Source organism: Jaculus jaculus, chromosome 8, assembly GCF_020740685.1.
Source record: "Jaculus jaculus isolate mJacJac1 chromosome 8, mJacJac1.mat.Y.cur, whole genome shotgun sequence".
Lineage (NCBI taxonomy): Eukaryota > Metazoa > Chordata > Mammalia > Rodentia > Dipodidae > Jaculus > Jaculus jaculus.
The window spans coordinates 83,087,884-83,113,553 of record NC_059109.1 but is presented as its reverse complement, the minus strand read 5'-3'; the positions used below and the strand labels follow the sequence as shown (position 1 = coordinate 83,113,553).

The window sequence follows — 25,670 nt, the reverse complement described above, 5'->3', positions numbered from 1 at the left end:
CTTTTTTTTTGTTGTTTGTTTATTTTTATTTATTTATTTGAGAGTGACAGAGAGGAGGAGGAGAGAGAGAGAGAGAGAGAGAGAGAGAGAGAGAGAGAGAGAGAGAGAGAGAGAGAGAGAGAGAGAATGGGCGTGCCAGGGCCTCCATCCACTGCAAACGAACTCCAGACGCGTGCGCCCCCTTGTGCATCTGGCTAACATGGGTCCTGGAGAATCGAGCCTTGAACCGGGGTCCTTAGGCTTCACAGGCAAGCGTTTAACCACTAAGCCATCTCTCCAGCCCAATTTTACTTTTTAAAAAAAAAAAATTTTATTTATTTGAGAGACAGAGAGAAAGAGGCAGAGAGGGAGAGAGAGAAAATGGGCACACCAGGGCCTCTAGCCACTGCAAATGAACTCCAGACACATGCACCCTCTTATGCATCTGATTACATGGGTCCTGGTGAATCGAACTGAGGTCCTTTGGCTTTATGGGTAAATGCCTTAACCACTAAGCCATCCCTCCAGCCCTTACTTTTTATTTTGTAACAAAGATTTACTAAGTTTCCCACCCTGGCCTTGAACTCACTCTAGCCCAGGCAAACCCAGAACTTGCAATCCTTCTGCTTTAGCCTCCCAAACAGTGGGAGTGGGGATTATAGGCCCATCTAATGTTGGAGCTTAAAGTTCACATGTAAGAAAATAGAATCTTAGCCAGGCATGGTGGTGGAAGCCTTTAATCCTAACACTTAGGAGGCAGAGGTAAGAGGATTGCTGTGAGTTCAAGGCCACGCTGAGACTACATAGTGAATATATTCAATTCTGTGAACTTCTGGATTCTCTCCTGTTTCTGTTTCCCATCTTGCTATACAGGAGTGTTGGGATTGCAAATGTTCCCATTACCATGTTTGTATTCTGGGAATCTGAATTTGGGTCATCATGCTTGGGCAATAAGTACTTTGTACACTGAACTATCTCTCCCAGTCTTAACTTGACTTTTTTTTTTCTTTTTTCTTTTTCTTTTTTTTTTTTTAAGATCTCACTCTAGCCCAGGCTGACCTGGAATTCAGTATGTAGTCCCAGGCTGGCACTGCACTCATAGTGATCCTCCTACCTCTACCTCCCAAGTGCTGGGATTAAAGGCATGCACCACAACCCCCAGCCTTTTTTACAAGTTTTTCTCTTTCAAGGTAGGATCTCACTCTAGCCCAGGCTGACCTAAAATTCACTATGTGTTCTCAGGCTGGCCTTGAATTCACAGTGATCCTCCTACCTCTGCCTCCTGAGTGCTGGGATTAAAGGCATGCACCACCATGCCCCACAAGCTTAGTTTTTTTCCACTGAGGATCAAATAATTCAGATTCTCAAGTTTGTGAGTCAAGTGCTTTACCTATTGAGCTATATCCCCAGCCCTTGTCCACTTTTTTTTTTTTTGAGATAAGCTTCTCTTATTGGCCTGGAGCTTGCCAAGTAGGCTAGACTGATGGCCAGTGAAACCTAGGGGTCTGGTTGTCTTTACCTCCTCAGGGCTGGGCTCACAAATGTGTGCATAGCAATCACTTTATTGATTGATCTATTGCCTTAGCCTTTGTATGTGTCTTATTCTATATAATTAAGAGGGACATTATGATGAAGACTAGCACCCACCAATTTTATTAGATACTCCCAAGCTGTTTTCTTTTCTTTTTGGCTCTTCAGTTTCTGCCTTTCTTCCTTTCATGGCTATCCTCCTACCTCTGCCTCTTGAGTGCTGAGATTAAAGGCGTGTGCCACCACACCCTGCTGCTTTTGAGTTTTTTGAGGTAGGGACTCACTTTAGCCCAGGCTGACCTGGAATGCAGTCTCAGGCTGGCCTCGGATTCACAGCCATTCTCCTACCTCAGACTTCCTGGTGCTGGGATTAAAGGTGTGTGCCACCACACCTAGCTAGTTTAATTTTTACATAAGGAATAAAGTCCAGAACACTCTGAAGCTGGAAAGGGGCTTTCCCCTATACTCCATTTGTTCTCCTAACCTGGAGTTGCTCATAATCCCTTCCTATATTGCTCCTAACTCCAGGGAGCCTGGTTATCTAGCTTTGATAATGCCAGGAAGCCTCCAGCCCTGGGCATTATTTGATGCTTGTGCACTCTCTTCTTGATATAGAGGCCCACTAGGCAGCAATGGAGCAGCCACGTAACTTCTATTCTGACACCAGAAATTTTGCTTTCTCCAGGAGGTAGGTGTTCCAGACCATTTGTGGGCTTCCTTGGGAGTCTGTAGTTACCCCAGTAGTATTATATGTATCATACAGCAGCTCTGTATTTCAGGTTTTCCCAGTTCGTCAACTGCCTAGGGTCTGGAAATGTGAGGAGTGTTGGCAGGAACAGAAAACCACAGTTATTTTAATGTGGTGTCCTTCCCTCATGAAGTGCCTTCCATTCTGCAGAGCCTAGCACAGTATTTTGCACATCACATATATTCAATAAATATTTGTTAAAAGGAGTTGATAGTTATAAAATGACACAAACAGTAGACTGTTGGCAGCTAGTCTGTATTTAAGAGAGCCCACACCAGGGCTGGAGAGATGACTCAGTGGTTAAGGTGTTTACCTACAGAGCCAAGGACCTCAGTTCCCAGGACCCACATAAGTCAGACGCACAAGATGGTGCATGTGTCTAGAGTTAGTTTGTAGTGACTGAAGGCCCTGGCATGCCCACCCTCTCTCTTTCTCTATCTGCCTCTTTTTCTCTCTCACTCTCTCAAATAAATAAATAAAAATAATTTAAAAAAAAGCCCATACTAGCGATGGATTTCAAGGTGAGAGGAAGCATGATTGGGAAGGAGTCATAGGACCAACTGTCAACATAGACCTTGACAGTAAAACAAACATGAGAAATAAGGATAAGTGAGAGCAGAGCATGGTGATGCATGCCTTTAATTCCAGTCTCAGGAGACAGAGTTAGGAAGATCCCTGTGAGTTTGGGATTACAGAGTAAATTCCAGGTCAGCCTTGGCTACAGCAAAACCCTCTCTCTCAAGAAAAAAAAAAAAAAAAAAAGAAAGAATAAATAACAACAAAAGGATGAGTGACGACTCTGGTTAAATGATGTGTTCCTAAAGAGCCAGTGGCCACTAAGTGTAGCTAGCCTTTGGTGCCTGGCTGGAAAAGTGAGTCTATGTTGTGAGATCTGATATTTCAGACAAGATTGGTCGTGTTCAGAGTGGTATGGCCAAAGATGAGATCTGGTATTTCAAAAGAGAGAAACCTGAAAATCAGATTCTTTTGTGAAGAAGGATGAAGAGGGAGGAGAGAGGAGGAAGAATTATTATTATTATTTTAAAATATTTTTTATTTTTATTTATTTATTTGAGTTGACAGAGAAAGAGACAGAGAGAGAGAGAGAGAGAGAGAGAGGGAGAGGGAGGGAGAGAGAGAGAGAGAGAGAGAGAGAGAGAGAGAGAGAGAGAGAGAGAGAAGGGGGGGAGAGAGAGAAAGAGAGAGGGGGGGGGAGAGGGAGGGAGAGAGAAAGAGAATGGGCGCGCCAGGGCCTACGGCCAATGCAGTGCGCCCCCTTGTGCACCTGGCTAACGTGGGTCCTGGGGAATCAAGCCTCAAACAGGTCCTTAGACTTCGCAGGCAAGCGCTTAACCGCTAAGCCACCTCTCCAGCCCAGGAAGAATTATTTTTAAAGGCTCATGCATGCTAAACAAAAACACACATATGCTACTTTAGGCCCACTGTCTTCTTGCTCGGAATGATCAAGATTCATGGCAGAGTGCATGTAATGGTGGGAGTGGGTGTTGAGTACGTAGGAATGGGTGGGCTGGCATAAGAACGTGGAAAGTTCCCATTGTCTGCTCTGGAGAACAGAATCTTCTCAAATACCAGAGAGCGCACGAATCACCCAAAATGCTAATGAAGTTTGAGAAGCTCTGCTTTTTGGAGGTCGCGAAGCACAGTGCCCTTTGGAACTAGGGAAATGACATTATGAAAACAATACTTAGAAAGAATGTCAACAGTATGCATACGGAAGACCAGGAGGCAGGTTAGGGGCTACAGGGATACAGTGAGAATGGACCACTTAGAGGACTCTTCACAAGCAGACACCCCGTCCTTCGGAAAGAAAGCTGGCTCTCAGCTTAAGTCCCTTCTCCACCAGTAAAGTTGGAAGGAGAACGTGTGTGCGATGTAGGGCTCCCTCAGCACTTCTGGATCCTGTCTCGGTCAGCTGAAATAAGGGTAGGGGTGTTCAAGCACCAACGGGCGGGGCTGTGGCAAAAAACACCTAAGACCCGGGCCACGCCTCTCGTTCCTGGGCTCAGTGGAGGCGCACACAACCCGCCAGGCGGAGCTAGGCGCATCTCGCTGCCATGGTAACTGCCTCCACGGAGCCCGGGAGCAGAGCCTCCAGTCCCCGGGGACACTAAAGACGCTTCCACTCCCCATCCCGAAGGCCTTTGTCTTGATACGTATCTGACCTGGGCCGGGCCCATGGGACGCGTCTGGAGGCCATCTGCGCGGGTGCGCTTCCTTCGAGGCAGGGGGATGGGAATGGGGATGGGGTGGGAAAAGAAGCCGACACTCAGTTAAATGGGTGGAAAGGATGGTTGCCCAGCAGTTAAACAGTACAGCGTGGCTCGTGCCCACTGACGAGGCGGCCGTAGAAGCCCAGGGAGAATGGTATCTCCTTACACTCCAGCTGACACTCAGTCCCGCCTTTGGACCGCCCAATGGGGCGAGGCCCCTCCCAAACTGAAGCAAGAGGCTCGGGGCGCCAAGCCCAGCACAGGACAAGACTTGGAGGAGCCTCGTCAAGACGCGCTTCCTTCTCCCTCGGGTCGCCTTCTAGAAGCTCGCTCGGGCGGCTGGCAGTTTCATCGCGAGAGCTCGCCGCTCCTGTACACGCGAGACGGCAGGGCGCAGCCTCCGCGCCCCCGCCCCCCCCGCACGTGACGAAAGTGGCTCGTGGCTCTTTGGCGGTTCTCTAGAGCCAGCTCATTGGCTGGAACTGGTCTTTGCTCCGCCCCTCTCCGGTCGACCAATGAGCGGAGGCGAGGGCGTGGGTGAGGCGGGTGGATGCGGCGCGGGGCTGTCTTCCTCGTGCTGCCTCAGGGTTAGTCCGGGCTGCTGTCGCCAGAGCAGCTGCTGCAGCTGGCCCTGCCGTTCCTTCCGCGGTCGTTCGCACCCGGCCGGCCTCGGCGTGCGCGTGCCAGGTGAGACTGCCCCTTCTCTCAACGCCTCCGGCTTGCGCTCAGCTCACCGAGTCTCCGCGACCTGCCCCCTGTGCGCCCGGGGCGGTGGGTGTCTGGGACCCCCCCCCCCTCTGTGTTGGACTGGATGGAAGGCCCTCCGTCTGGGTCTGGGGGTGGGGCACCGCTGGAGGACGCCGCTGACCGTTGTCTGGAGGAGCGATGGTGTTTCCGCGAGGCATTGTCGCTGGGCACGAGTGACACAGGGCGGGGGTGTGATGGGGTTGTCGTCGTCCTCCCGCCTCGTGCCCGCTTCCCCGTGACCTTGGAAGAATAGCCTCTGCGCCTCCAGTGCCCGAGAGCACTCGGGAGGAGGGCCGTGGGGTTGGGAGTGTGTGCTCCCCACACTCCTGCGTCAGCCAAGGTGAGCTAAGAGCTTAGGGGGATTGTCTGAGAACAGAGCCGCCACCTTGCTGCTTGGGATGGGTACGACCAGGGCAAGTCCAGTACCTTTTGTCCTCCCAGAAGACTAGAATGAGGTGGGGATAAGGGTGCCACACCCACTGGGATGGCGACAGGAAAAGATGTCTGTGGAGACTTGGCTGGAACCTCCCCGCTGTCACGCAGTAGGAATTTTATTTAGGTTCAGGACCTTCTCCTTGTGAACAAGACCCCGTTGGACTAAAAAGGGAGCCTCACTTTGCCTTTCCATTTGAATCCTGGCAGTGGGAAGTGGGGATAGGGCATTACTCTGCTCCAGGGAGTTGAGGAAAGTCAGGGGCAACTGTCATCCCCTGATACTAGACTGGCCTTGGCTTCTCGGGTGGGGCAGGCAACCTGGAGGCTAGAGGAATCCAAGCATCTTCTGGCTGTGGGCAGGGGGGTGGTGTGGAGAGAGGATGCTGGGCACAGGAGGGCAGCACTTGCTTGTAAAGAGGAGGGATGGTGGGATTATTTCTGAGGTTCGGCTTCCCAACCCACTGTTTGTGAGAGAAAACACCCATACCATCCTTACACCTTTGGCTTCTTAGAGGAAGAAATGAAGACAGGTGAAGGCTAAGTTGATGGGACACTACTCCCACATCTAACCTTTTAGTCTTATCTTTCTGTGTGTAGCCCTGCTGTGTGTCCAGTCCTGTCTATCCCAAGGCCTTAGTGGGTGTTGTTTTACAAGAAAGAAGCAGAGAGGGGCTAGAGAGATGGCTTAGTGGTTAAACATTTGCCTGTGAAGCTTAAGAACCCTGGTTCGGGACTAGATTCTCCAGTACCCACGGAAGCCAGATGCACAAGGTGGCGCTTGCATCTGGAGTTTGTTTGCAGTGGCTGGAGGCCCTGATGTGCCCATTCTCTCTCTCTGCCTTTCTCTATCACTCTCAAATAAATAAAAATAATAAAAAATGTGAAGAAAGAAGAAGAAGAGAGAGAAAGAGTATGAATGAATGAATGAATGAACGTGCCAGCCACTGCAAACAAACTCCAGGTACATGCACCCCTTTGTGCATCTGGCTTTCTGTGGGTACTGGGGAATCGTAAATCAGGTTGTTAGGCTTTGCAAGCAAGTGCCTTTAACTACTGTGCCTTCTCTTCAGCCCTACAAATTTGAATTTTTTTTTTTTCAAGGTAGGATCTTGCTCCAGCCCAGGCTGACCTGGAATTCACTATGTAGTCTCAGGCTGGCCTTGAACTCTCAGCGGTTCTCCTACTTCTGCCTCCCAAGTGCTGGGATTAAAGACATGTGCCACCATGCCTGGCACAAGTTTGAACTTTAATGGGAGATCAGACAATGCTTCTGCCAGGCTGCATGCTTGAATCAGAACTGGGTCCCAGAATGGGAATAGGGGAAAAGTAGCAAAAGTAGAAGGTTGTTTGTGTGGCCTCATACATGAAAGGTTTCTACTAGATTGAGACTGAGGACTGAAGGATTGAGACAGAGGTTCTAAAAGGTTAGATACATGCTGCAGCCACAGCTCAGGTCAAGCTGGCATTGGCCTGTAATGCCTTGGGCCTTAGGGGCCACCTCTAGGTTAGAGAGGTGATGTGCACTGGGAAGAGCAAGAGTCAGAGTCAGAAGCCCCACATTACCAAGAACAGACTGTGTGGCTTTTTCTCAGTTTGGAGTTTGGGACCTAGTATGGGCAGCCTGGGGTTGTGGCCAGCATTCTGTTGGGGGGGGGGTGTGCTGAGAATTCTTAGTTCATCTTTAACTGTCAGCTATCTGCCCACATGCTGGTTCCTGGGTAAGACAGCCTTCCTTTGCCAAAGAGGCAACTATCTGTTCCCTCAGTTTTTCTGAGAGCATCTGAAGGCCCAAGAAGCTCCCAAAGCTGTTGTCCCAAGTCTCACTTGATTAGGTAGGTACCCTCCTTTTCATACTGCAGCTGTTCATGGTCTCACCCTGACTTTTTTGTGGGGGGCTGGGGACTTGAGACAGGGTTTCATGTAATCCAGACTGGTCCTATACCTAGCTATGTAGTTGAGGATGTCCTTTAACTTATCCCCGTCTTCACCTCCTGAGTGCTGGGATTGTGGGTTTGTGTCACCATACCCCATTTTCACCCCTTATTTGTTGATAGCTTTGCCAGGGTAAGATTACATTATCTATATCTTTTGAGCCCATGTAGTTGGGAGGGAAGGGAGAACATAGTTTTACTTTGTCCTCCCTGGGGGGCTTAGCTGCTCTGTGAGTAGAAGAAGAGAAGGATAGAGGACAGAGCCCTCCTTAGGCCAGCAGATTTTTTTTTCAAATTTTTATTAACAACTTCCAGGATTATAAAAAATAACCCATGGTAATACCCTCCCCCCTTGAAACTCCATTCCCCATCATATCCCCTCCCCTTCTCAATCAGTCTCTCTTTTATTTTGTTTTATTTATGTATTTGAGAGTGACAGAGAGGGAGGGGGGAGAAAGTGTGCACCAGGGCCTCCAGCCACTGCAAACGAACTCCAGATGCATGTTCATCTGGCTAACGTGGGTCCTGGGGAATTGAGCCTCGAACCGGGGTCCTTAGGCTTCACAGGCGAGCACTTAACCACTAAGCCATCTCTCCAGCCCACTCTCTTTTTGACGTCATGATCTTTTCCTCCTCTTATGATGGTCTTGTGTAGATAGTGTCAGGCACTGTGAGGTCATGGATATCCAGGCCATTTGTGTCCCATCAGATGTTTTCTGAAAGGCTGAACTCCTTAGGGCCTATTTGGAGGGTTGCTCCTGGCTCCTGCAGGGTTGACCTAAAGTGCTGTCCTCCAGTGCCTCTTCCAGTAAAATTGCTGTTACTTTAGAAACTATGTGTTTAGGGCTTTGTTTTTGCAGTGATCTGGGGTGGGTGGTAACATTTTCATAGTTTTAGACAGCTAAACCAACCCCACAAGATGTCACTACTTTATCATAGATGTGAGATGGCTGGCTCATGCAGTCAGCAAGGGCAGAGCCTGAATTTAGTACGAGGGCTACTGCCCCTGGGAGGGGAGGGGGGTTCTGTGTAGCTTGGGCCACAGTGAAGATCTGGCTGCTATAGGTGCAGTCTGGAAGCAGAACCAGGGGTTGTAAGGTGACCTAGCAGTTTCCTTTGGGTAGAGCTGCAGCAGGGGAGGCCCAGTGGCCTCTTTCCTTGCTTCTAATAAGGAATTTGTGTGATTGAGAGTCTAGCTCCCAGGAGGGCATGCACTGGCAGTTTCTCTACTGTGAAAGAAGTTTGGTTTATTTTCCAGGCTTCTTTGAGCCCCTGCAGCCACTTGCCTCACCACTCTATGATTAACTTATGGAGGGTGACAGGCAGTTCCTGAGTAATTGCTCTGCCCCAAGTTCTGAACACTAGTGGTTCCTGCTTTCAGCATCTTGTCCCTCTCAAAGTGGTCATGGGCAGGGAACCAACTGGTTGTGGCAAACCAACAGTGGAAGAGTGGAAGGAAGTTTCACTTGGTAGGAGAGTCCCCTCCAGAGCAGGGCTTGGCTAAGAGAGTGGAATGAGGAGTTCCAAGAGTCGCTGCTCCTGATCATACCACATCTGTCACAGTTGGGCTTCCTGTGGGGTGGTCATTCAACAAATGTAAACTGAATTCAGTACTTTGGTTCTTTGCTGGATGTTGGAAACATTTGGCAAACCACAACCACTGCTCTTTTTATTTTTATTTATTTGAGATAGAGGGAGAGAGAGAAAAAGAGTGGGTGTGCCAGAGCCTCTAGCTATCACAAAGGAGCTTCAGATGCATGCACCACCATGTGCATCTGGCTTACGTGGGACCTGGAGAATTGAACCTGGATCCTTATGTTTTGTAGGCATGCGGCCACTAAGCCATCTCTCCAGCCCCACTGCTCTTTTAAGATAGGGAAGATTGAAAATAAATGATTCCAGAAGTTAGAATGGAGATGCTGCTGTACATGTAAAGTGTAAGGCCATTCCTGAGGGTTGCTTCTCTAAAAAGATGATGCTAGGGCTGAGGCTGAGCCCTTAGCTAAGGTGTGGACTGGTGAGTGTCAAGTACTTGTTTCTGGCTGATGGCCTGGTCAAATGTAGCCAGGGATTGGGCGCACACTGCATCAGAATGTTTTGTGAAAAAGCTGTGAGAGCCTTTGCTCATCACCTGCTGGTTAAGAATTTCACCTGGGGGCTGGATAAATGGCTTAGCAGTTAAGGCGTATGCCTGCAAAACCTAAAGACCCTGGTTTAATTCTCCTGGTCCCACGTAAGCCAGATGCACATGGTGGCACATGCATCTGGAGTTGGCAGTGGCTAGAGACCCTGGTGTGCCCATTCTCATACACTCTCCCCCTCTCTGTCTCTAATAAATAAATAAATAAGTAAATAAATAAATAAATTAATTAATTAAATAAAAAGAATTTCACCTGGGCTTGTAGATAGTGTCCTGGGGAGAGGAGATCCTTTGTACATTTGGCTGTACCTGCCCCATGGCTGCAGAAGTGTGGCTGTAATGAAAGACCTGGTACCCTGGTCACTGATCACATGCCTGAAGTTCACTGCTCCATTGAGCACATGCCTGGAGTCAATTGCTTCAGAGTGGCTGCAATGGAGCGATCAGGGCAGACTATTTTCTAAGGCCAGGTTTCCTGGAGGAAAGCTGACCCCAAGCTACCCTGGCCAAAAGTGAGTAGGACATAGTTTGCTTCTCTGCATGCTGAGGCCTGGGAACTAGCATCCAAGTAAGTGGCAGGTATGTTGACTGGGGTTTGTTCCCACTCCTGCATTCCAGAGGCCAAAGTCTTAGTCTTCCATGCATGTCCCCAGGCCTCTTTGTACCAGGTGTTCCCTGGGATTTAAGCTGTGAACACTAGCCATAGTAGACTTGTCTGGCAGCAAGAAGTAGGGATAAAGACACTTCCATTCCCAGGGGTTCCTACTCCAGTGACTTTGAGGTCATGCTCTGGACGGGCCCAGCCATTATGAGGCCACCTTGTGGTTTCTTTCACTAGCCAGGGTTAATTAATGGGTCTTTCATTTCTTTTTTTTTTTTTTAACAGTTTTATGTACACATGAGAGAGATAAGGAATATGAATGAATGAATATAAGCATGCCAGAGCTGCCTCCTGCTATTGCAAATGAACTCCAGATACATGGTCCACTTTGTGCATCTGGCTTTATGTGGTAATGGGGAATTGAACCTGGGCTATCAGGCTTTGCAAACAAGTGCCTTTAACCACTAAGTCATCCCTCCAGCCCATGAGTCATTCATTTCTAAATTCTTCAGTGTGCTTCTCTGAAAATGAGGATAATAGTACAGTTTCATGATCTCACTTAACAAAATCAGTTATGTGGACCTGGATTTGCTTGACCTTGAACTTCTTCCTGTCTCTGCCTCCTGAGTACTAGGATTATAAGCATGTACCACCAAACCAGGTTCATGCTGAATTAGGGATCAAATCCAGGATTTTGTGCATGCTAAGCAAGTACTTCACCAGATTCAGCCACATCCCCAGCCCCCAGTTCATTTGCTACTTGTCATTTATTATCCAGGCCACTATATTCCTTAGTTATTCTCCAAATCTCCAAATGTCTCTCTCTCTCTCTTTTTCCCCCCTTTGGTGTTAGAGCCTTGCATATGCTAGGCAGGTACTCTACCACTGAGTTCATCCTCAGGCCTCCAATTTTTTTTTTTTGTACACAAGAGCTTATGTTTATTGCAAACAAACAAACAAACAAAAAGAGAGAGAAAGAAAAAATGGTGAGACAAAGCACAACATATAAGGTTAAGAATTTTAAAACGGGGCTGGAGGGATGGCTTAGTGGTTAGGGAATTTGCCTGCAAAGCTAAAAGACCCAGGTTCAATTCCCCAGTACCCACATTACCCAGATGCACGAGGGGGTGCACGCGTCTGGAGTTCGTTTGCAGTTGTTAGAGTCCCTGGTGTGCCCATTTTCTCCCCCTCCTCTCTCTTTCTCCCCCTCTTTTCTCTGTCAAATAAATAAATTAATTAAAAAAATTTAAAACATCATATGTTTTGCCCTAATGGTGGCATAATTAATAGCAACAAATGGCTGTCTTGCTCCTTGCCACAACTGGAGGGTATTTTTGCAGACCTGGCAAGCAAACTTTGTGAAATATGTTGCATGAAGGAAGAAAGCGTGGTGGGTCTTCACTGCAGATTTTGGACTTTCAGTGTTCTGGACTGGCATCCCTTGCATGGCCTGCTGGGACAGGTGACTTCTAACACAGAGATCCTCTGTAGTAGGATTGGGAGATAATTTTTCTTCTTCTGACTGGTTGGGCATTTCCAGACCTCCATATTTTTTCCAATACATCCAACAAGTTGCATATAATCTATACTACTGCATATTAGGTGGACCCCAAGAATACTAGTGGTGAGACTGTGTCGCATAACAGCTCTCACAGGGTTTCCTTAAGAGGGGGTTCTGGGACTGGAACGTGGTCCCCATAGCTCCATACACAGTGCCATACTTGCCATTGTTGGTGGATATGTGGTTAGGATTTGGTTTGTGGTTTGTAAGTTGGGATATATACTTGTTTTAGTTTATTCTCTGCTTCTGCTGCTTTTAGGCATTTCTGCTGAACATATCTGTCATTAGTTTTCCACATGTTGTAATAGTCAGTGATGCTAGTCAGTGACTTCCATAGGAGAAAGTCTTGGCATGTATCATTGAAGTCTTTGCCATACTTCTACAGTGCTTCTTCAAATAAGCTAGCTTCAGAAGCTGACCATTCTTCCATGTCATCTCTGCATAGAACAGGCCCTCCAAGAGGCACTAACACATACCCATAGTGCGGAATGAAATGATATCCTTTTTTTTTTTTTTTTTTTTTTTTTTTGGTTTTTCGAGGTAGGGTCTCACTCTCTAGCCCAGAGCTGACCTGGAATTCACTATGGAGTCTCAGGGTGGCCTCGAACCGAACTCATGGCAATCCTCCTACCTCTGCCTCCCAAGTGCTGGGATTAAAGGCATGCGCCACCACGCTCAGCTGAAATGATATCTTGACAAGCTGCAGCTGCACTCATGCTGCCTCATGGAACTGCTACAATACAGGGCACAGACATATGTCCCATTAGCATGAGCAACAACTAAAAACTGGTCAATTTGGTGACCTAAGAGTGGGCTATTGGGATCCCAGGCTTTAACTTCCAATTTTGACTGTTCCTCTCATCTGCTTCTCCTTCTAAGAGCATTTCTGGAAGGTCTGTTTGATGTCTAGGGCTCACTCTGACTTCACCTTTGTCAGTTAATGTTTTTACATTATTACCATAGACCCATGAATAGAAAAAGGTGTCCTCTATTTCAAGATATGACAACACTGACTCTGTTTCATTCAGTAGAGCAGTGCTGCATTTTCCCCTGATGTGTGTTGCAGGCAGAGATGGGTACTGGCAGGACAGAAAGAGCCCCTGGTGTTTCTTTGTCTTGGTTGAGGCAGCCTCAATGGGTGTTTCAGACTCTTCCTCAACTTTTTTAGTATGTTTGTCTGTGTGTTGGAAATAGCTTGTGTTCTATAAAAGCACATGACTTGTTTTGTTTTGTTTTCCAAGGTAGGGTCTCACTCTAGCTCAGGCTGACCTGGAATTCACTATGTAGTCTCAGTATGGCCTTGAACTCATGGTGATCCTCCTACCTCTGCCTCCCAAGTGCTGGGATTAAAGGCATGTGCCACCACGTCCAGCAAAGCACATGACTTTTGTTTCTACATTGCTATTTACAGTCTTGTTAAGTTCTTCTGGTTAGGTATGGATTGCTGGAAAAATTCTCAAAGTAGACGTAATCTCCAACCTGGTCATGTTGGTCGCCCTGTCCACCTGTTCAAGGAGCCTGAGCTGAGCCACCACTGCCGCTGGCATGCCACTTTTTTTTTTTCAGGTAGGGTCTCACTCTAGCCCAGGCTGACCTGGAATTCACTATGGAGTCTCAGGGTGGCCTCGAACTCACGGCAATCCTCCTACCTCTGCCTCCCAAGTGCTGGGATTAAAGGCATGCACCACCATGCCCGGCTATGCCACATTTTTTTTAATAAAAATTATTTATTTGTGAAGAGAGAAGAGAGCTAGAGTACAGGTGTGCCGCTGCCACCGCATATGAACTCCAGATGCATGGTATTGCATGGCTTTACATGGGTACTGGGGAATTGAACTTAGGCCATCAGGCTTTGCAAGCAAGTACCTTTTGACTGCTGAACCATCTCTCCAGCCCTCAAATGTCTTTTAAAATGTGGAATTAGGGCTGGAGAGATGGCTTAGTGGTTAAGCGCTTGCTTGTGAAGCCTAAGGACCCCGGTTCGAGGCTCGATTCCCCAGGACCCACGTTAGCCAGATACACAAGGGGGCGCATGTGTCTGGAGTTTGTTTGCAGTGGCTGGAAGCCCTGGCACACCCATTCTGTCTATCTCTGTCTCTCTCTATCTGCCTCTTTCTGTCTCTGTTACTCTCAAATAAATAAATAAAAATGAACAAAAAAATTTTTTAAAAAAAGGACCATTTTTTTTTGTAGATTTTTCTACTTTCTTGGTCCCTTAAGTGTGTATTAATTTAAACAGAAATTGTCAAACTTTTCTGTAAAGGGCTAGATAAACATTTTATACTGTGTCGGAAGATGGTCTTTGTCACTACTCAAAGTAGTTTTGTTTCAGTGCAAAAGCTGTCACAGACAACTTGTAAATGAACAAGAATGATTGTGATCCAGTAAAACTTCATTTACAAAAAGCAGGCAGTTGCCCAGCAGGCTGATTCCTATCTAGAACAGTCTCCCATATATATTTTTTTCTTTATAGTTTGAAAGAAGTAGACCATGGGCTGGAGAGATGGCTTAGCAGTTAAGGCGCTTGCCTGCAAAGCCTAAGAATCTGAGTTCAATTCCCCAGTGCCCACGTAAGCCAGATGCACAAGGTGGTGGATGCACCTGGAGTTTTCATTTGCAATGGCTAGAGACCTTAGTACACCGATTGTCTGTCTGTCTCCCTCCCTCCCTCCCTTCCTCTTTCCCTCTGTCTGTCTCTCAAATAAAATATTTTTTAAAAAAGGGAAAGAAGCAGGTCAGTTATTCTGTGGCATATCCTGCCTTCTAGGTTGTCTCATTTCTTCCTCACAGTTATTTTAATTTGTTCCACTATCCTGTAGGCTTAGTTAGATCCAGGTTAAGCATATTTGGCAGGAATACCTTGTCAGGGCTGCTGACTGTGGGCTGCTTCATACATATCAGGAAGCATCAGTGTTTCGGGTTGTCCCCAGTTAGGGGAGATGGACCAGGGTGTGGCAGCAGAGATGTCCTATCCCCCCATTGTAGGCTTATTATATGGCTCTCCCTTAAGCTTACCAAGTCATTCGTCAGTTTCACTTGGATATCTGCAAACTGTCAACCTTTCCCCTCATGGTTCAGCATCCCCTGAGTGCCCTTGACTGTGACATTTTTTTAGGGATTCAGGATGACTTAGCATTTGATCATTTGTTATTAGCCAAGAAATTGTGAAGAAGAGTTTTCCATCAACCACCAGGGGAGTTTGCTTTCAAGAAAGGCTGAAAGATGGACTAAATTGCTTCTTAATTGCTAGCCTCCAGAATCAAGTTAGGGCACTGCCACCATCAGTAGTGACCCATGAGGGTTTGGGTTTGTTTTGTTCACTCACTTTTTTGTAATCTTTGTGCATGCTTTGGTTTTCTTTTTCATTTTTTTAAAAAGTTTATTTGTGTGTGTGTGTGTGTGTGTGTGTGTGTGTGTGTGCGCACGTGCACGTGTGTGCACGCACACGTGTGGGTGTATCAGGATCCTTTGCTGCTGCAAACAAATTCCTGTCTGGTTTTACATGGGTGGCTGGGGAATTGAACCTGAGCTGGCAGGTTTTGCATGCAAGCACTGTTAACCACTGAGATATCTCCTCAGCCCCCATGCTCCATTTTTTTGTATTCTACCTGTTTCTAGCAGTTGCACTCATAATTATTTCTGATGGGCCCAGCTCAGCCAGTTGGAGGCTTCCTAGACGTTCCTCACTACTTATGCTGGTGCTGACATAACCCTTTGTTGAGCTAGAGGTTACCCTGAGACTCAGGCCAGGGTCTGAATGGCAGGTTCAGCTGGGGGAACACCACCTCACTAGGCCTCTGTTCTGTATATGGCCCTGACCTGGTGCCAGGCTATGTTTACCTTATGGGTCTCTTGCTCTTTTTTCCTCTTTAAAAATTTCTTTTTTATTTTCATTAATTCATTTTTTTATTGACAACTTCCATAATTTTCCATGATTATAAAAAATATCCCATGGTAATTCCCTCCCTCTCCCCACTTTCTCCTTTGAAACTCCACTCTCCATCATATCCCCTCCCTTTAGTTTCTTTTTTAATGAGAGAATGAGAATGTGTGTGTGTGAGAGACTTGGTGTACCAGAGCCTCCACCACTGTTAATCAGACTCCATATACGTGAGTCACCTACTATGCATGTGTGACCTTGATGCTTGCATCACCTTCTGGCTTATGTGGGGACCCGGGGAGTAGAACATGAGTCCTTAGGCTTCACAGGCAAGTGCCTTAACTACTAAGCCATCTCTCGAGTTGGTTGTCATTGTAATGGACTGGGGCCTCCAAAGCCAGAAAGAGCAGATGAGTCAGACAGTGGTGGGGAGATAGACCAAGGATTTAGAATAGATGAACACTAGCCTGAGAGAAGACAAAGGTATGACCCTGGTACTTTTCAATATATATTTTAAAATATTTACTTATTTATGAGAGAGAGAATGAAAGTATGGATGCACCAGAGCCTTTAGCCACTGCATGCAAATTCTATATGCATATGCCACCACGTGCATCTGGCTTATGTGGGTTCTGGGGAATTGAACCTGGCCATTAGGCTTTGCAGGCAAGTGCCTTAACTTCTAAACCATCTCTCCACTCTGATGGGTCTCCTATTCTTGGTGACCTCTAAGCAAAATGTTGACTATCTTGTACTCACACAACTGTACTGGGTGTATAAGTTGAATAATGTGGCCCCTGGGCCTGCCTTTTAGTATCCTCAGTGCCAAAAATGGCCTCTAAAGATACTGATAAAAGTTTGGGAAGATACCATATAATTGGAAATAAATAAAGCTTCCCTTTTTTCCAGGCTTTCCTGTCTGTCTCTGGTGGGCTGGACACTTGAACCCTATACTGGAACTTTGAAACCCTGAAGCATAGCACATGCTGGTAAGGCCTTATATTAGTAGGGTGTCAGGCAGGGGTGAGAATTCTCCATGTATGTGGGGGGTGGCTGGAGAGATCGAGCAGAAACCCCTGTCTATAGGCTTCTGAAAGCAACAGGATTGGATCCTTCATAAAGAGATCCTTCTGCTCCCCATCAGTTATGGGCTCATGGGTGGTCCTAACTCCTGCCTTTCCCATCTCTTATCCTCCAGACTTCTGCTGGGTGTCCTTGAAACATGGGAAGCTTTTGAGCTTCAGTGGTGGTGTCCAACAGGAGCTACTTGTCTTGTCCAGTGGCAGGGAGAACGTCCATGGCTGCGGCCAATAAAGGTAAGTGCTTTCCTCGTCTGCGAGTCTGCAGGACTCTTCCTGTGGTCCCTGGGAGAAGGGGTGTTGTTATTATTTTATTATTATTATTATTTATTTTTTTTTTTGGTCTTTTGAGGTAGGATCTCACTCTAGCCCAGGCTGACCTGGAACTCACTATGTAATCTCAGGGTGGCCTTGAACTCATGGCGATCCTCTTACCTCTGCCTCCCAGGTGCTGGGATTAAAGGTGTGTGCCACCATACCCGGCTGAGAAGGGGTATTTCTGGAAGTTGGACCTGCTTCAGACGTGTGTGTGTGTTTGTATTTTGAATGTGTACCTGTGACTGTCTAAATTGTCATTCAGAATATGCTAATATACCCCTGCTGGTTCCTTGGTTTGATATTCTGTGGAGGTTTGTGCTCATGTGTCTTCATGTGTCAGCTCCCCTTTACTGGTGGGGATGACTTTAGGGGACATGCAGAGTTGTGGTGAGTACCAGATTACAGAAATAGGCAGGCCACAGCAGGAATCTGTAATCTGGAGGGCTACTAGAAGGCTTTAGGCAAGGGTAACTGGGTACGATTTGAGATTCAGATTTGTGAGGGCTCAACAGGCACTGTGGGTATGCCGGGCTGGCTCCTGAGGCCTCTTTTGAATATCTTAAGAACCCGAGCTGTCCCACTAAAAAGACTAGACAGGACCCTGAGAGGCCTTAGGCATTGCTAGAGGGTTAGAAAGTACTGGGGTCATAACCTTTGGCTTTCCTTAGGCTGAGTGTTCATCTGTTCTAAGTCCTTGATCTATCTCCCCACCACTGTGTGAATCCCCTGCTCTTTCTGGCTTTGGAGACCCCAGTCCATTATAGTGACAACCAAGGACCTTGATGGAGAAGGAAAATACATGGAGTGGCTTCCTAGCCTCTTCTTTCTTACCTGCTAATGATCATTAAGCCTTAATGGCAGTTGTAGCCTTTCCTAGGTAACCGTGTATGGTTTTTGACCTTCCTCCTACTCTCAAAGTAGGTCCCCTAGAATCCATTCCTATCCTTGTACCCCAGGTTTGTTGAGTTTATCATCAGGTGGTATATACAGAGGCCTGCCTCATGCCTGACAGACCTGGGAGAAAAGGTGCCGGGGATGGCAAGCTTTGAACTCTAGAGGAGAGCATGGGATGGGGCATGTAGAAGCCTGAGCTTTATTTTGCACTGCCTGGTGATAGGAGAAGGTCAAGAGTACTCTCAGTTGCCAGCCTCTTCCCCTCCAAGAGAAAGCTTATATCAGCCAGTCTCTTAGCTTCTGCTACATGTAAGGCAGAGGGTATATTTGTGAGAGAACTGAACAGTTAGGTCTCACTGGGGAGCCTCAACACTCTTGAGCACCAGTATTTACTTAGGCCTCAAATGAGTCTGACCAGTGAATGCTGGGTAATGTCAGGGGCAGACTAGAGTTGGGTAGGGAGCAAGCGGGAGTGGTTTCCTGGGAGTAGGGGAGACCAACCACCTCTGGATTGTGCTCTCATTCTTCTAGGCAATAAGCCCAGAGTCCGGAGTATCCGCTTTGCGGCAGGCCATGATGCAGAGGGTTCCCAGAGCCATGTTCACTTCGATGAGAAGCTACATGACTCAGTGGTTATGGTTACAAAGGAGAGTGACAGCAGCTATCTGGTCAAGGTATGTGTGCTCCTCACTATCATCAGCCTCACTCCTTCTCCACCCTCCTTGGCCTTGCCTGGCTTCTTAGGACTTTCTGTCCCCATCCCTCAGCTAGCTTCATAGGCACCATCTTCCCCCTCCCTGAGCCATTGTTTCTTCATCTCTAAGATGGGAGGTAGGAAGATCAGTAAGATCAATGAAGCTAGAAAGTCACTTGAGTCAAGATGAGCAGAGCCATTGTCATTGGTCTCATTCACACAGGAACAGTAGAAGGCTGGTGTGGAAGCCTAGAACCTGGGTCAGGTGTTGGCCTGCTGTTCTGGCTGTGTACCCTGAGTTCACCTCCATTTGTCCTTTGCAGTGGAGATTATTCATACCCCACAGAGGTGGTATGAGAATAAAAGAATGTGTGTATAAAATGCAGAGGTGAAGCTAATTATGGTGATAACAAGTATAATTTTCTATTTTTTGCTAATCTCTGGATGGTTTAGGCTCTTTGTAGTGATATTTATCAACTCACATTTTTGGCATTAAGAATTGAATCCAGGGCCTTGAGCATGCTAAGCACACACTCCACCATTGAGCTACATTAACCTTTTTACCTTGTGTTGTCTACTTGGTAGAAAACTCCCTTCTCACAGATACACCTCAAACACCTACCAGCATGGCTTCTCCAGTTGTTGTGACACTGTTGACACATTCACTTGGAAGGGACAGGAAAGAGTTGTTGGAGGTGTGCATTGAGAAAAGGAGGGTTCAAGGCCTTCAGATTAATCAGTAAGCAAGGGGTGCAGTGTTGAGTGGAGTGCCTTGTGATAGTGCCATCAGTGACAGAGGACTGGTCTTTAAGACCACTTGAAGAGGCTTGCTACCCTGCTTAGAGGGGACCCAGGTTTGAATTCATTTCTGTCTACCTCTAAAAAGTCTTCATTCTCTCTTAACTGCTGACAGTTTTCCCCAGGGCAGTAACCAAAACTTTAAAAAGTAGTTCCCTCCCTTATTCCAAAATCTATCTATGTCTACTAGAAAATATCTGGAAGATAAAGAAAAATGCAAAGGAGCTGAAAACTTAGCTTACTGGTAGAGTGCCTGCCCAGCATGTAAGGAGGCCTTTGGGTTCTGTCCTTGCAGAGTGCCTGCCCAGCATGTAAGGAGGCCTTTGGGTTCTGTCCTTGCAGTGATAAAAAAAAAAAAAAAAAAAAAAAACACCTCAAAAATACTCATCAATACCCTATTTTTAAAAAGGTAAAAAGATTAAGAGTTAACTAGTCACACACTTATACAAACCAGAAATAAACATGGTTACAATTTTAATGTGTGTCATTCTAGCCTTTAAAAATTATTTTGTGGTGGTTGGAGAGATGACTTAGTGGTTAAGGCACTTGCCTGCAAAGCCAAAGGGCCCACGTTCAATTCCCCAGGACCCACATAAGTCAGATGCACAAGGTGACACGTAAATCTGGAGTTTGTTTGTAGCAGCTGGAGGCCCTGGCACAGCCATTCTCTCTCTCTCCGTCTCTCTCTCCCTCCCTCTCAAATAAATAAAGATTAAAAAAAAATATTTTGTGGGGCTGGAGAGACAGCTTAGTGCTTAAGGCACTTGCCTGCAAAGCCAAAGGACGCAGGTTCGATTCCCTATTACCCATGTAATCCAGGTGCATCTGGAGTCTCTAGCGGCTGGAGGCCCTGGCGTGCCCATTCTCTCTCTCTCTCTCTCTCTCTCTCTCTTGCTCTATCTCTATCTGCCTCTATCTCTCTCTCTCAAATAAACAAATTAAATTTAAAAAATTATTTTTTGTATGTATGTGTATGTATGTGCATGTATGTGAATATGGGCATGCCAGGGCTTCTTGCCTCTGTAAATGAATGCCAGGTGCTTGTGCCGCCATTCACATGTGGTTTACATGGTCGACTTGGGAACTGAACATGTGCTGGCAGGCTATGCAGGCAGACGTCTTTAACACTGAGCAATACTCCTAGCCCCATTCTAGCCTTTTTTTAAAAAAAATATTTTTGTGTGTATGCATGCATGTATGTGTAGGTAGGTGCATGTGTGCCATGGTGTATTTGTGCAGGTCAGATGAGATGACAATTTTCCAGCAGGTTCTTGTCTTACCATCTTGTTTGAAGCAGGATTTTTCACTTTCTCACTCTGCTGCTGTTTTTTGCTGTGCTTGCCACAAGCTTCTGGGAAAATCTTCTGTCTCTCTCTCCCAGATCTCTGTCATTGTGTTGGATAGCAGAAGCCCACTGAGGCTTTCAGCTTGTAATGTGGGACATGGGGGTTGAACTCTGATACTTTAGCCACTATTTTATCCACTGAGCCATCTCCCTAGCCCCAATCTTTCTCTTTCTCTCTTTTTTAAACAAAACAGCTAAAGAAAAAAAAAAAGCTGGTTTCACAGTGGACATGTTGTCTTTTTGTTTGCTTCTGTTTGTGAAATGTTTCCTGATGAGTTAGAAAATAATTTTCCATGAGGCTTTACACCTGCCTGTATGTGTATCATTGATTTGGTTGCTTCTGTGTTTTGGGTGCTAATAGTTCTTTCTGTATCAATTGGGTACTGATGAGTATTGTTTTGCACATCACTGAGTATTTTCTCTGGCAAATTTTAGGCATAGCCAGAAGGCCTCTTTTTTTTCCTTTCAATTTCTTTTCTTTATTTTCATTTATTTGAGTGGGAGAGAGGCAGAGAGATAGAGAGAGAGGGAGGGGGGAGGGAGAATAGGTGTGCCAGAGCCTATAATCACTCCAGACACATATGCCACCATATGCATGGGGCTTATGTAGGTACTTGGGAATTGAATCTGGGTCCTTAGGCTTTGCAGGTATGCATGTACCTTAACTGCTGAGCCAATTCTCTAGCTCTTCTTTTTTTTAATTAATTAATTTATTTATTAGAGAGAAAGAGAATATGGGCTTGCCAGGGCATCCAGCTGCTGCAAATGAACTCGAGATGCATGTACCACCTTTTGCAACTGGCTTACATGGGTCCTGGGACATCAAACCTGGGTTGGCTTTGCCGACAAACATTAACCACTAAGCAATCTCTGCAGCCCTTTCATTTTGAATGAACTCCAGATCATGTACCACATAGTGCATTTGGTTTTACACAGTTACTGGGGAATTGAACCTGGGTCCTTAGGTGTCACAGGCAAGCGCCTGAACTACTAAGCCATCTCTCTAGCACCACCTTTTTTTGAGACGGGGTCTCATGTATCTTAAGCTAGCCTCAAACTTACTGTATAGCTGAGGATGACTTCCACTCCTGTTCCTCCTGCCTCTGTCTCCTGAGTGCTGGGATTACAGGTGTGAGCTACCAGCCCAGTGCAAAAAACTGTCTTGAGAGGTGACCCTCCAACAGCAGGGTGATTGCTCCATGTAGCCATTCCTAACCTATTGCTAGGTTATTATTGCTGGGCCCTTTGGCTCCTATAACAGCAGCAGTACCTTTGCCCACCTGTGCTTGGGGTACAGCATGCCACACCTGTGTCTACTGGACTGGCCACTCTCCTCAGCAGCTATCCCAGCTTGTGACCCTTCACATCACTAGAGTTCAAGGATGGCATTTGTCCCAGAATGACAGTGTTGGTTGCCAAGCAGTGTGTATGGACAACAAAAATTGCTTGGGCCGTGAGCAGAGGCTATTGGGCACACTGAACCTTTGAGTGGGTAGGCAGGCATCCAGGTTTAGTGATTGATGCCTAGCCTGTGGGTCTGCTGTGGTCTTTGACAGCTAGGCTAGTGTGGTTTTGTAATATTTTTGGTTCTGGGAATTGTAACCAGGGCCTCACACATACTAAGTACACACTGTTACCGCTGAGGTACACCCCAACTCCCCAGTGTATTTGTCTCATTTCATCCCATCATTCATCTTATGCTGTCAAGTTGTCTGGTGTGTATGAGTGACTTGAGAACCAGGCACCTTGACCCCTGGCTCCTGGCTCTGGGCAGGTGCTAGAAGTGATGGGAGAAGGTAGATGTCCTGTCATGTTACTTTGAGTTTCTGTTTATGGATGCTGGGTGGTGCTATATTGTGTGCTACACATGACAGGAATGATCAAGAGGTCTTAGGGAGAATTTTTCCTTAGTCACACAGTGTGGCCTGCTACTCGTCATTTCTGGCTTCCATGCATGCCTATTTATTTTCTATGCTCGTATCTATAAATTTGGCCAGTGGAGCCTGTGGGAGCCCTGAGACAGATGCTAAGGATTGTGCTGGTCCTCAGGAGAAGGGGTCTGTCAAAGTATCTGGAACCATCAAGCTAGGTTGTGGGGTGGAATAGCTGGAGAACAGTGGGAAAGCAGATACTGGGGCCAACCAGGATCATAGTTGGCATACCCTGGATGGGCCCTGAGGGAAATAACAAGGGATACCTCTCCCTCACCTCTCTTGTGTCAGGTTGGCTTCCTGAAGATCTTGCACAGATATGAGATTACCTTCACTCTGCCCCCAGTGCACAGGTTGAGCAAGGACATACGTGAGGCACCTGTCCACAGCCTGCACCTCAAGCTTCTCAGTGTCTTGCCCATTCCTGAAGGTAGGTCCTCCTGGGTTGTTAGAGGCTTGTCCTCATCCCGCAGGGCCTGCTGCTGTTACTGCAAGTGAGAATGTCTGGTGTCCCCTTCTTCTAATTAGGTTGAATCAACAGCTCATGAAGTCAAGGATATGTACTACTTTGTAAGTTTGCCGTGTGGTAGTATGGCAGTTCTGAAGCCTCAGGCTTCCTTTCTTGGACAGACATCTATGAGCTCACACTACAAGCTTGCTCTTGGTACCTTCAGTTGGGGAGGTTACTGAGGTGGGGACCACTGAGCAACTGGCTATAGGCCTTCAGCCTTCCCTCCTATCTTTCTGGATAAAAAAGCAGGACCTAACCGGGAGTGATGGCGTACACCTTTAATCCCAGCAGAGGTAGGAGAATCACCTTGAGTTTGAGGCTACCCTCAGACTACATAGTGAACTCCAGGTCAGCCTGGACTAGAGTGAGACCCCACCTTGAAACCCCCTCCCCCCCAAAAAGAAATAGGCAGGAGCTACCTGGCGTGGCACACATCTTTAATCCCAGCACTTGGCAGACTGAGATAGGAGGATTGCCTTGAGTTTGAGACCAGCCTGGGGCTACAGAGTGAGTTCCAGGTCAGCAGGACTAGAGTGAGACCCTGCCTGAGGTTATGGGGAAGCAAAAAGCTGGAGCTGCAGGAACACAGGATGGCTGACTCCTAGAACCCATTAGTCTGAGGCCTTGGGTTTCAGGCTGCTTCTCCTGCTAGCTTTAGGCCCTGCCGCACCCCCAACCTGCAGCCTGGTAAATACTAGGATATCAGTTTCATAGTGTTTTGCTGATCCCCAGCTTTTCATTTTCATTTCCCCACAACAATCTCTTTATAACCTTTCCCTTCTTGGCACTAAGCAAGGCCTTTAAGGCCTTTCAAAACCTACACTGCCTGCTTCCACTTGTTCTCCATCATCCCTTTTCCCTGCTTTTGTTTGTGTGGAACCGTGGACCTTTCTCTTGGAAGCATGAATTGGAGCCTGCCTCACCTTTGGAGACATGCTGAGCTCTCAGGCCAGAGGCATGTTCACTTGATTGAAGAATGGGAAGTTTCCTAGCTCTTTGTGTTAGCCTTGTGGGGCTGAATGTCTGAGTGGTGGAAGAATCATACTTATCCCTTTCTGGCAGAGGCTCAGCATGCCTTACTGGATAGGGAGATGCGAGCTCTGGGACCAGTATGTGGAAGCCATGGAGATACTGATTGCCTACCCATTCCTGACCCATGGCAGGTTACAGCATCAAATGTGAGTACACAGCACACAAGGAAGGTGTCCTCAAAGAGGAGATGCTACTGGCCTGTGAGGGTGGTACCAGCACCTGGGTACGCGTGACAGTACAGGCTCGTGTCATGGGTGAGTGAGAATGTGAGGTGGGATCTGGCTGGAGGGAGGTGTGAGACTGGCCTCAAGGGATCCTTGAAGCTGCCTGGGGCTTCCAACTTCCTTGGCAATGGTCCTCCTCACAACCAACTTCAGGAAGAAGTCCCAGAGGCATAAGCCCTGTGTGGGGCCTGGGCACAGTGGACACACCAACTTGTGGTGTCTTCCTTGCAGACCGGCACCATGGCACACCTATGCTGCTAGATGGTGTCAAGTGCGTGGGCGCTGAGCTGGAGTACGACTCGGAGCACAGTGACTGGCATGGTTTCGACTGAGGCCTGTGGCCCTGCTTTCGTGCCTCAGGCCCCTTAGCCTTAAACTTGGCCTGTCTCCAGACATGCTGCCTGATGATATGGCTTCCTTACTCTTCCAAGGTGGCAGGGTTGGGCTTATTCTTGCCTCCCATCTCTGCCTTCATTCATGCCACCACCCTGCCTCTCCTGCATTTTCTCCCACTTCCTCCTCTATGTGCCTCAGTCTCCTGACCGAAGAAATGGGTTGAGCCCCCAAGGAGGCTATTTGAGAGGAAGGGAGAGCCTGGGATGGATCTACCCATTCTCCAACCCAAGCCATAGGGGCTTCAGTCAGGGTCTGGGGGAGGATGGAGTGGCTATGACGTTGACACCCCGTTACTGTTGCTGCTGTTGTCTCACCTTAGCCACCTCTCCTGTCCTTCCTTCTCTACTGCTGTTCATGTGAGTGTGAAGGAGACAGTTCCCAGCCCCTTCCCTCAGGTTTGTGATACTTGGTTTTTAAGTGACTGATTGGAATGGAATCCTTAAGAAATAAAACTTCTAGTGATACCAGAGGCCAGAATGGATTTTTCTTATCTGGGGTCTGGAGACCGCCCAATACTCCATAGATGGGCCAAGACAAGGGAGGACTTGGGTAAACTCATTCTTTCAGGAGACAAGGGGTACTGCATGATATTATAGATCTTAACCCTAAAAAGGGGGCCTCAGACTTGTTGTTCATTGAGTTTGGCTGGGGATAGGACTCCTACC

General features: G+C 47.2%; 1 protein-coding gene and 1 pseudogene across 2 annotated transcripts; one reads left to right on the top strand and one right to left on the bottom strand.

The window, feature by feature from the left end:
- The first annotated feature begins 5,048 nt into the window (after nt 1-5,048).
- Nucleotides 5,049-25,474, top strand: C8H20orf27 (chromosome 8 C20orf27 homolog). 2 transcript variants are annotated; one of them, XM_004661482.2, is made up of 7 exons: nt 5,049-5,175; nt 16,693-16,772; nt 16,982-17,099; nt 18,606-18,748; nt 23,134-23,272; nt 24,517-24,639; nt 24,841-25,474. In XM_004661482.2, exons 3-7 carry the CDS (start codon nt 17,081-17,083, stop codon nt 24,939-24,941), a joined length of 525 nt encoding a protein of 174 aa, XP_004661539.1. In that variant the 5' UTR covers nt 5,049-5,175; nt 16,693-16,772; nt 16,982-17,080; the 3' UTR covers nt 24,942-25,474. The 2 variants fall into 2 exon arrangements, with proteins under 2 accessions (XP_004661539.1, XP_045011879.1); XM_045155944.1 differs by lacking the exon at nt 5,049-5,175 and adding an exon at nt 5,555-5,575.
- On the bottom strand, nt 11,812-12,619 carry LOC101614112 (annotated as a pseudogene).
- Nucleotides 25,475-25,670: the final 196 nt, after the last annotated feature.

What these genes read in the sequence shown, in the direction of transcription:
- C8H20orf27 (XM_004661482.2), top strand. An exon ending in ACAGCAGCTATCTGGTCAAG is followed by an intron (nt 18,749 to 23,133) that starts GTATGTGTGCTC and finishes CTCTTGTGTCAG; the next exon opens with GTTGGCTTCCTGAAGATCTT. An exon ending in AGTACAGGCTCGTGTCATGG is followed by an intron (nt 24,640 to 24,840) that starts GTGAGTGAGAAT and finishes TCTTCCTTGCAG; the next exon opens with ACCGGCACCATGGCACACCT.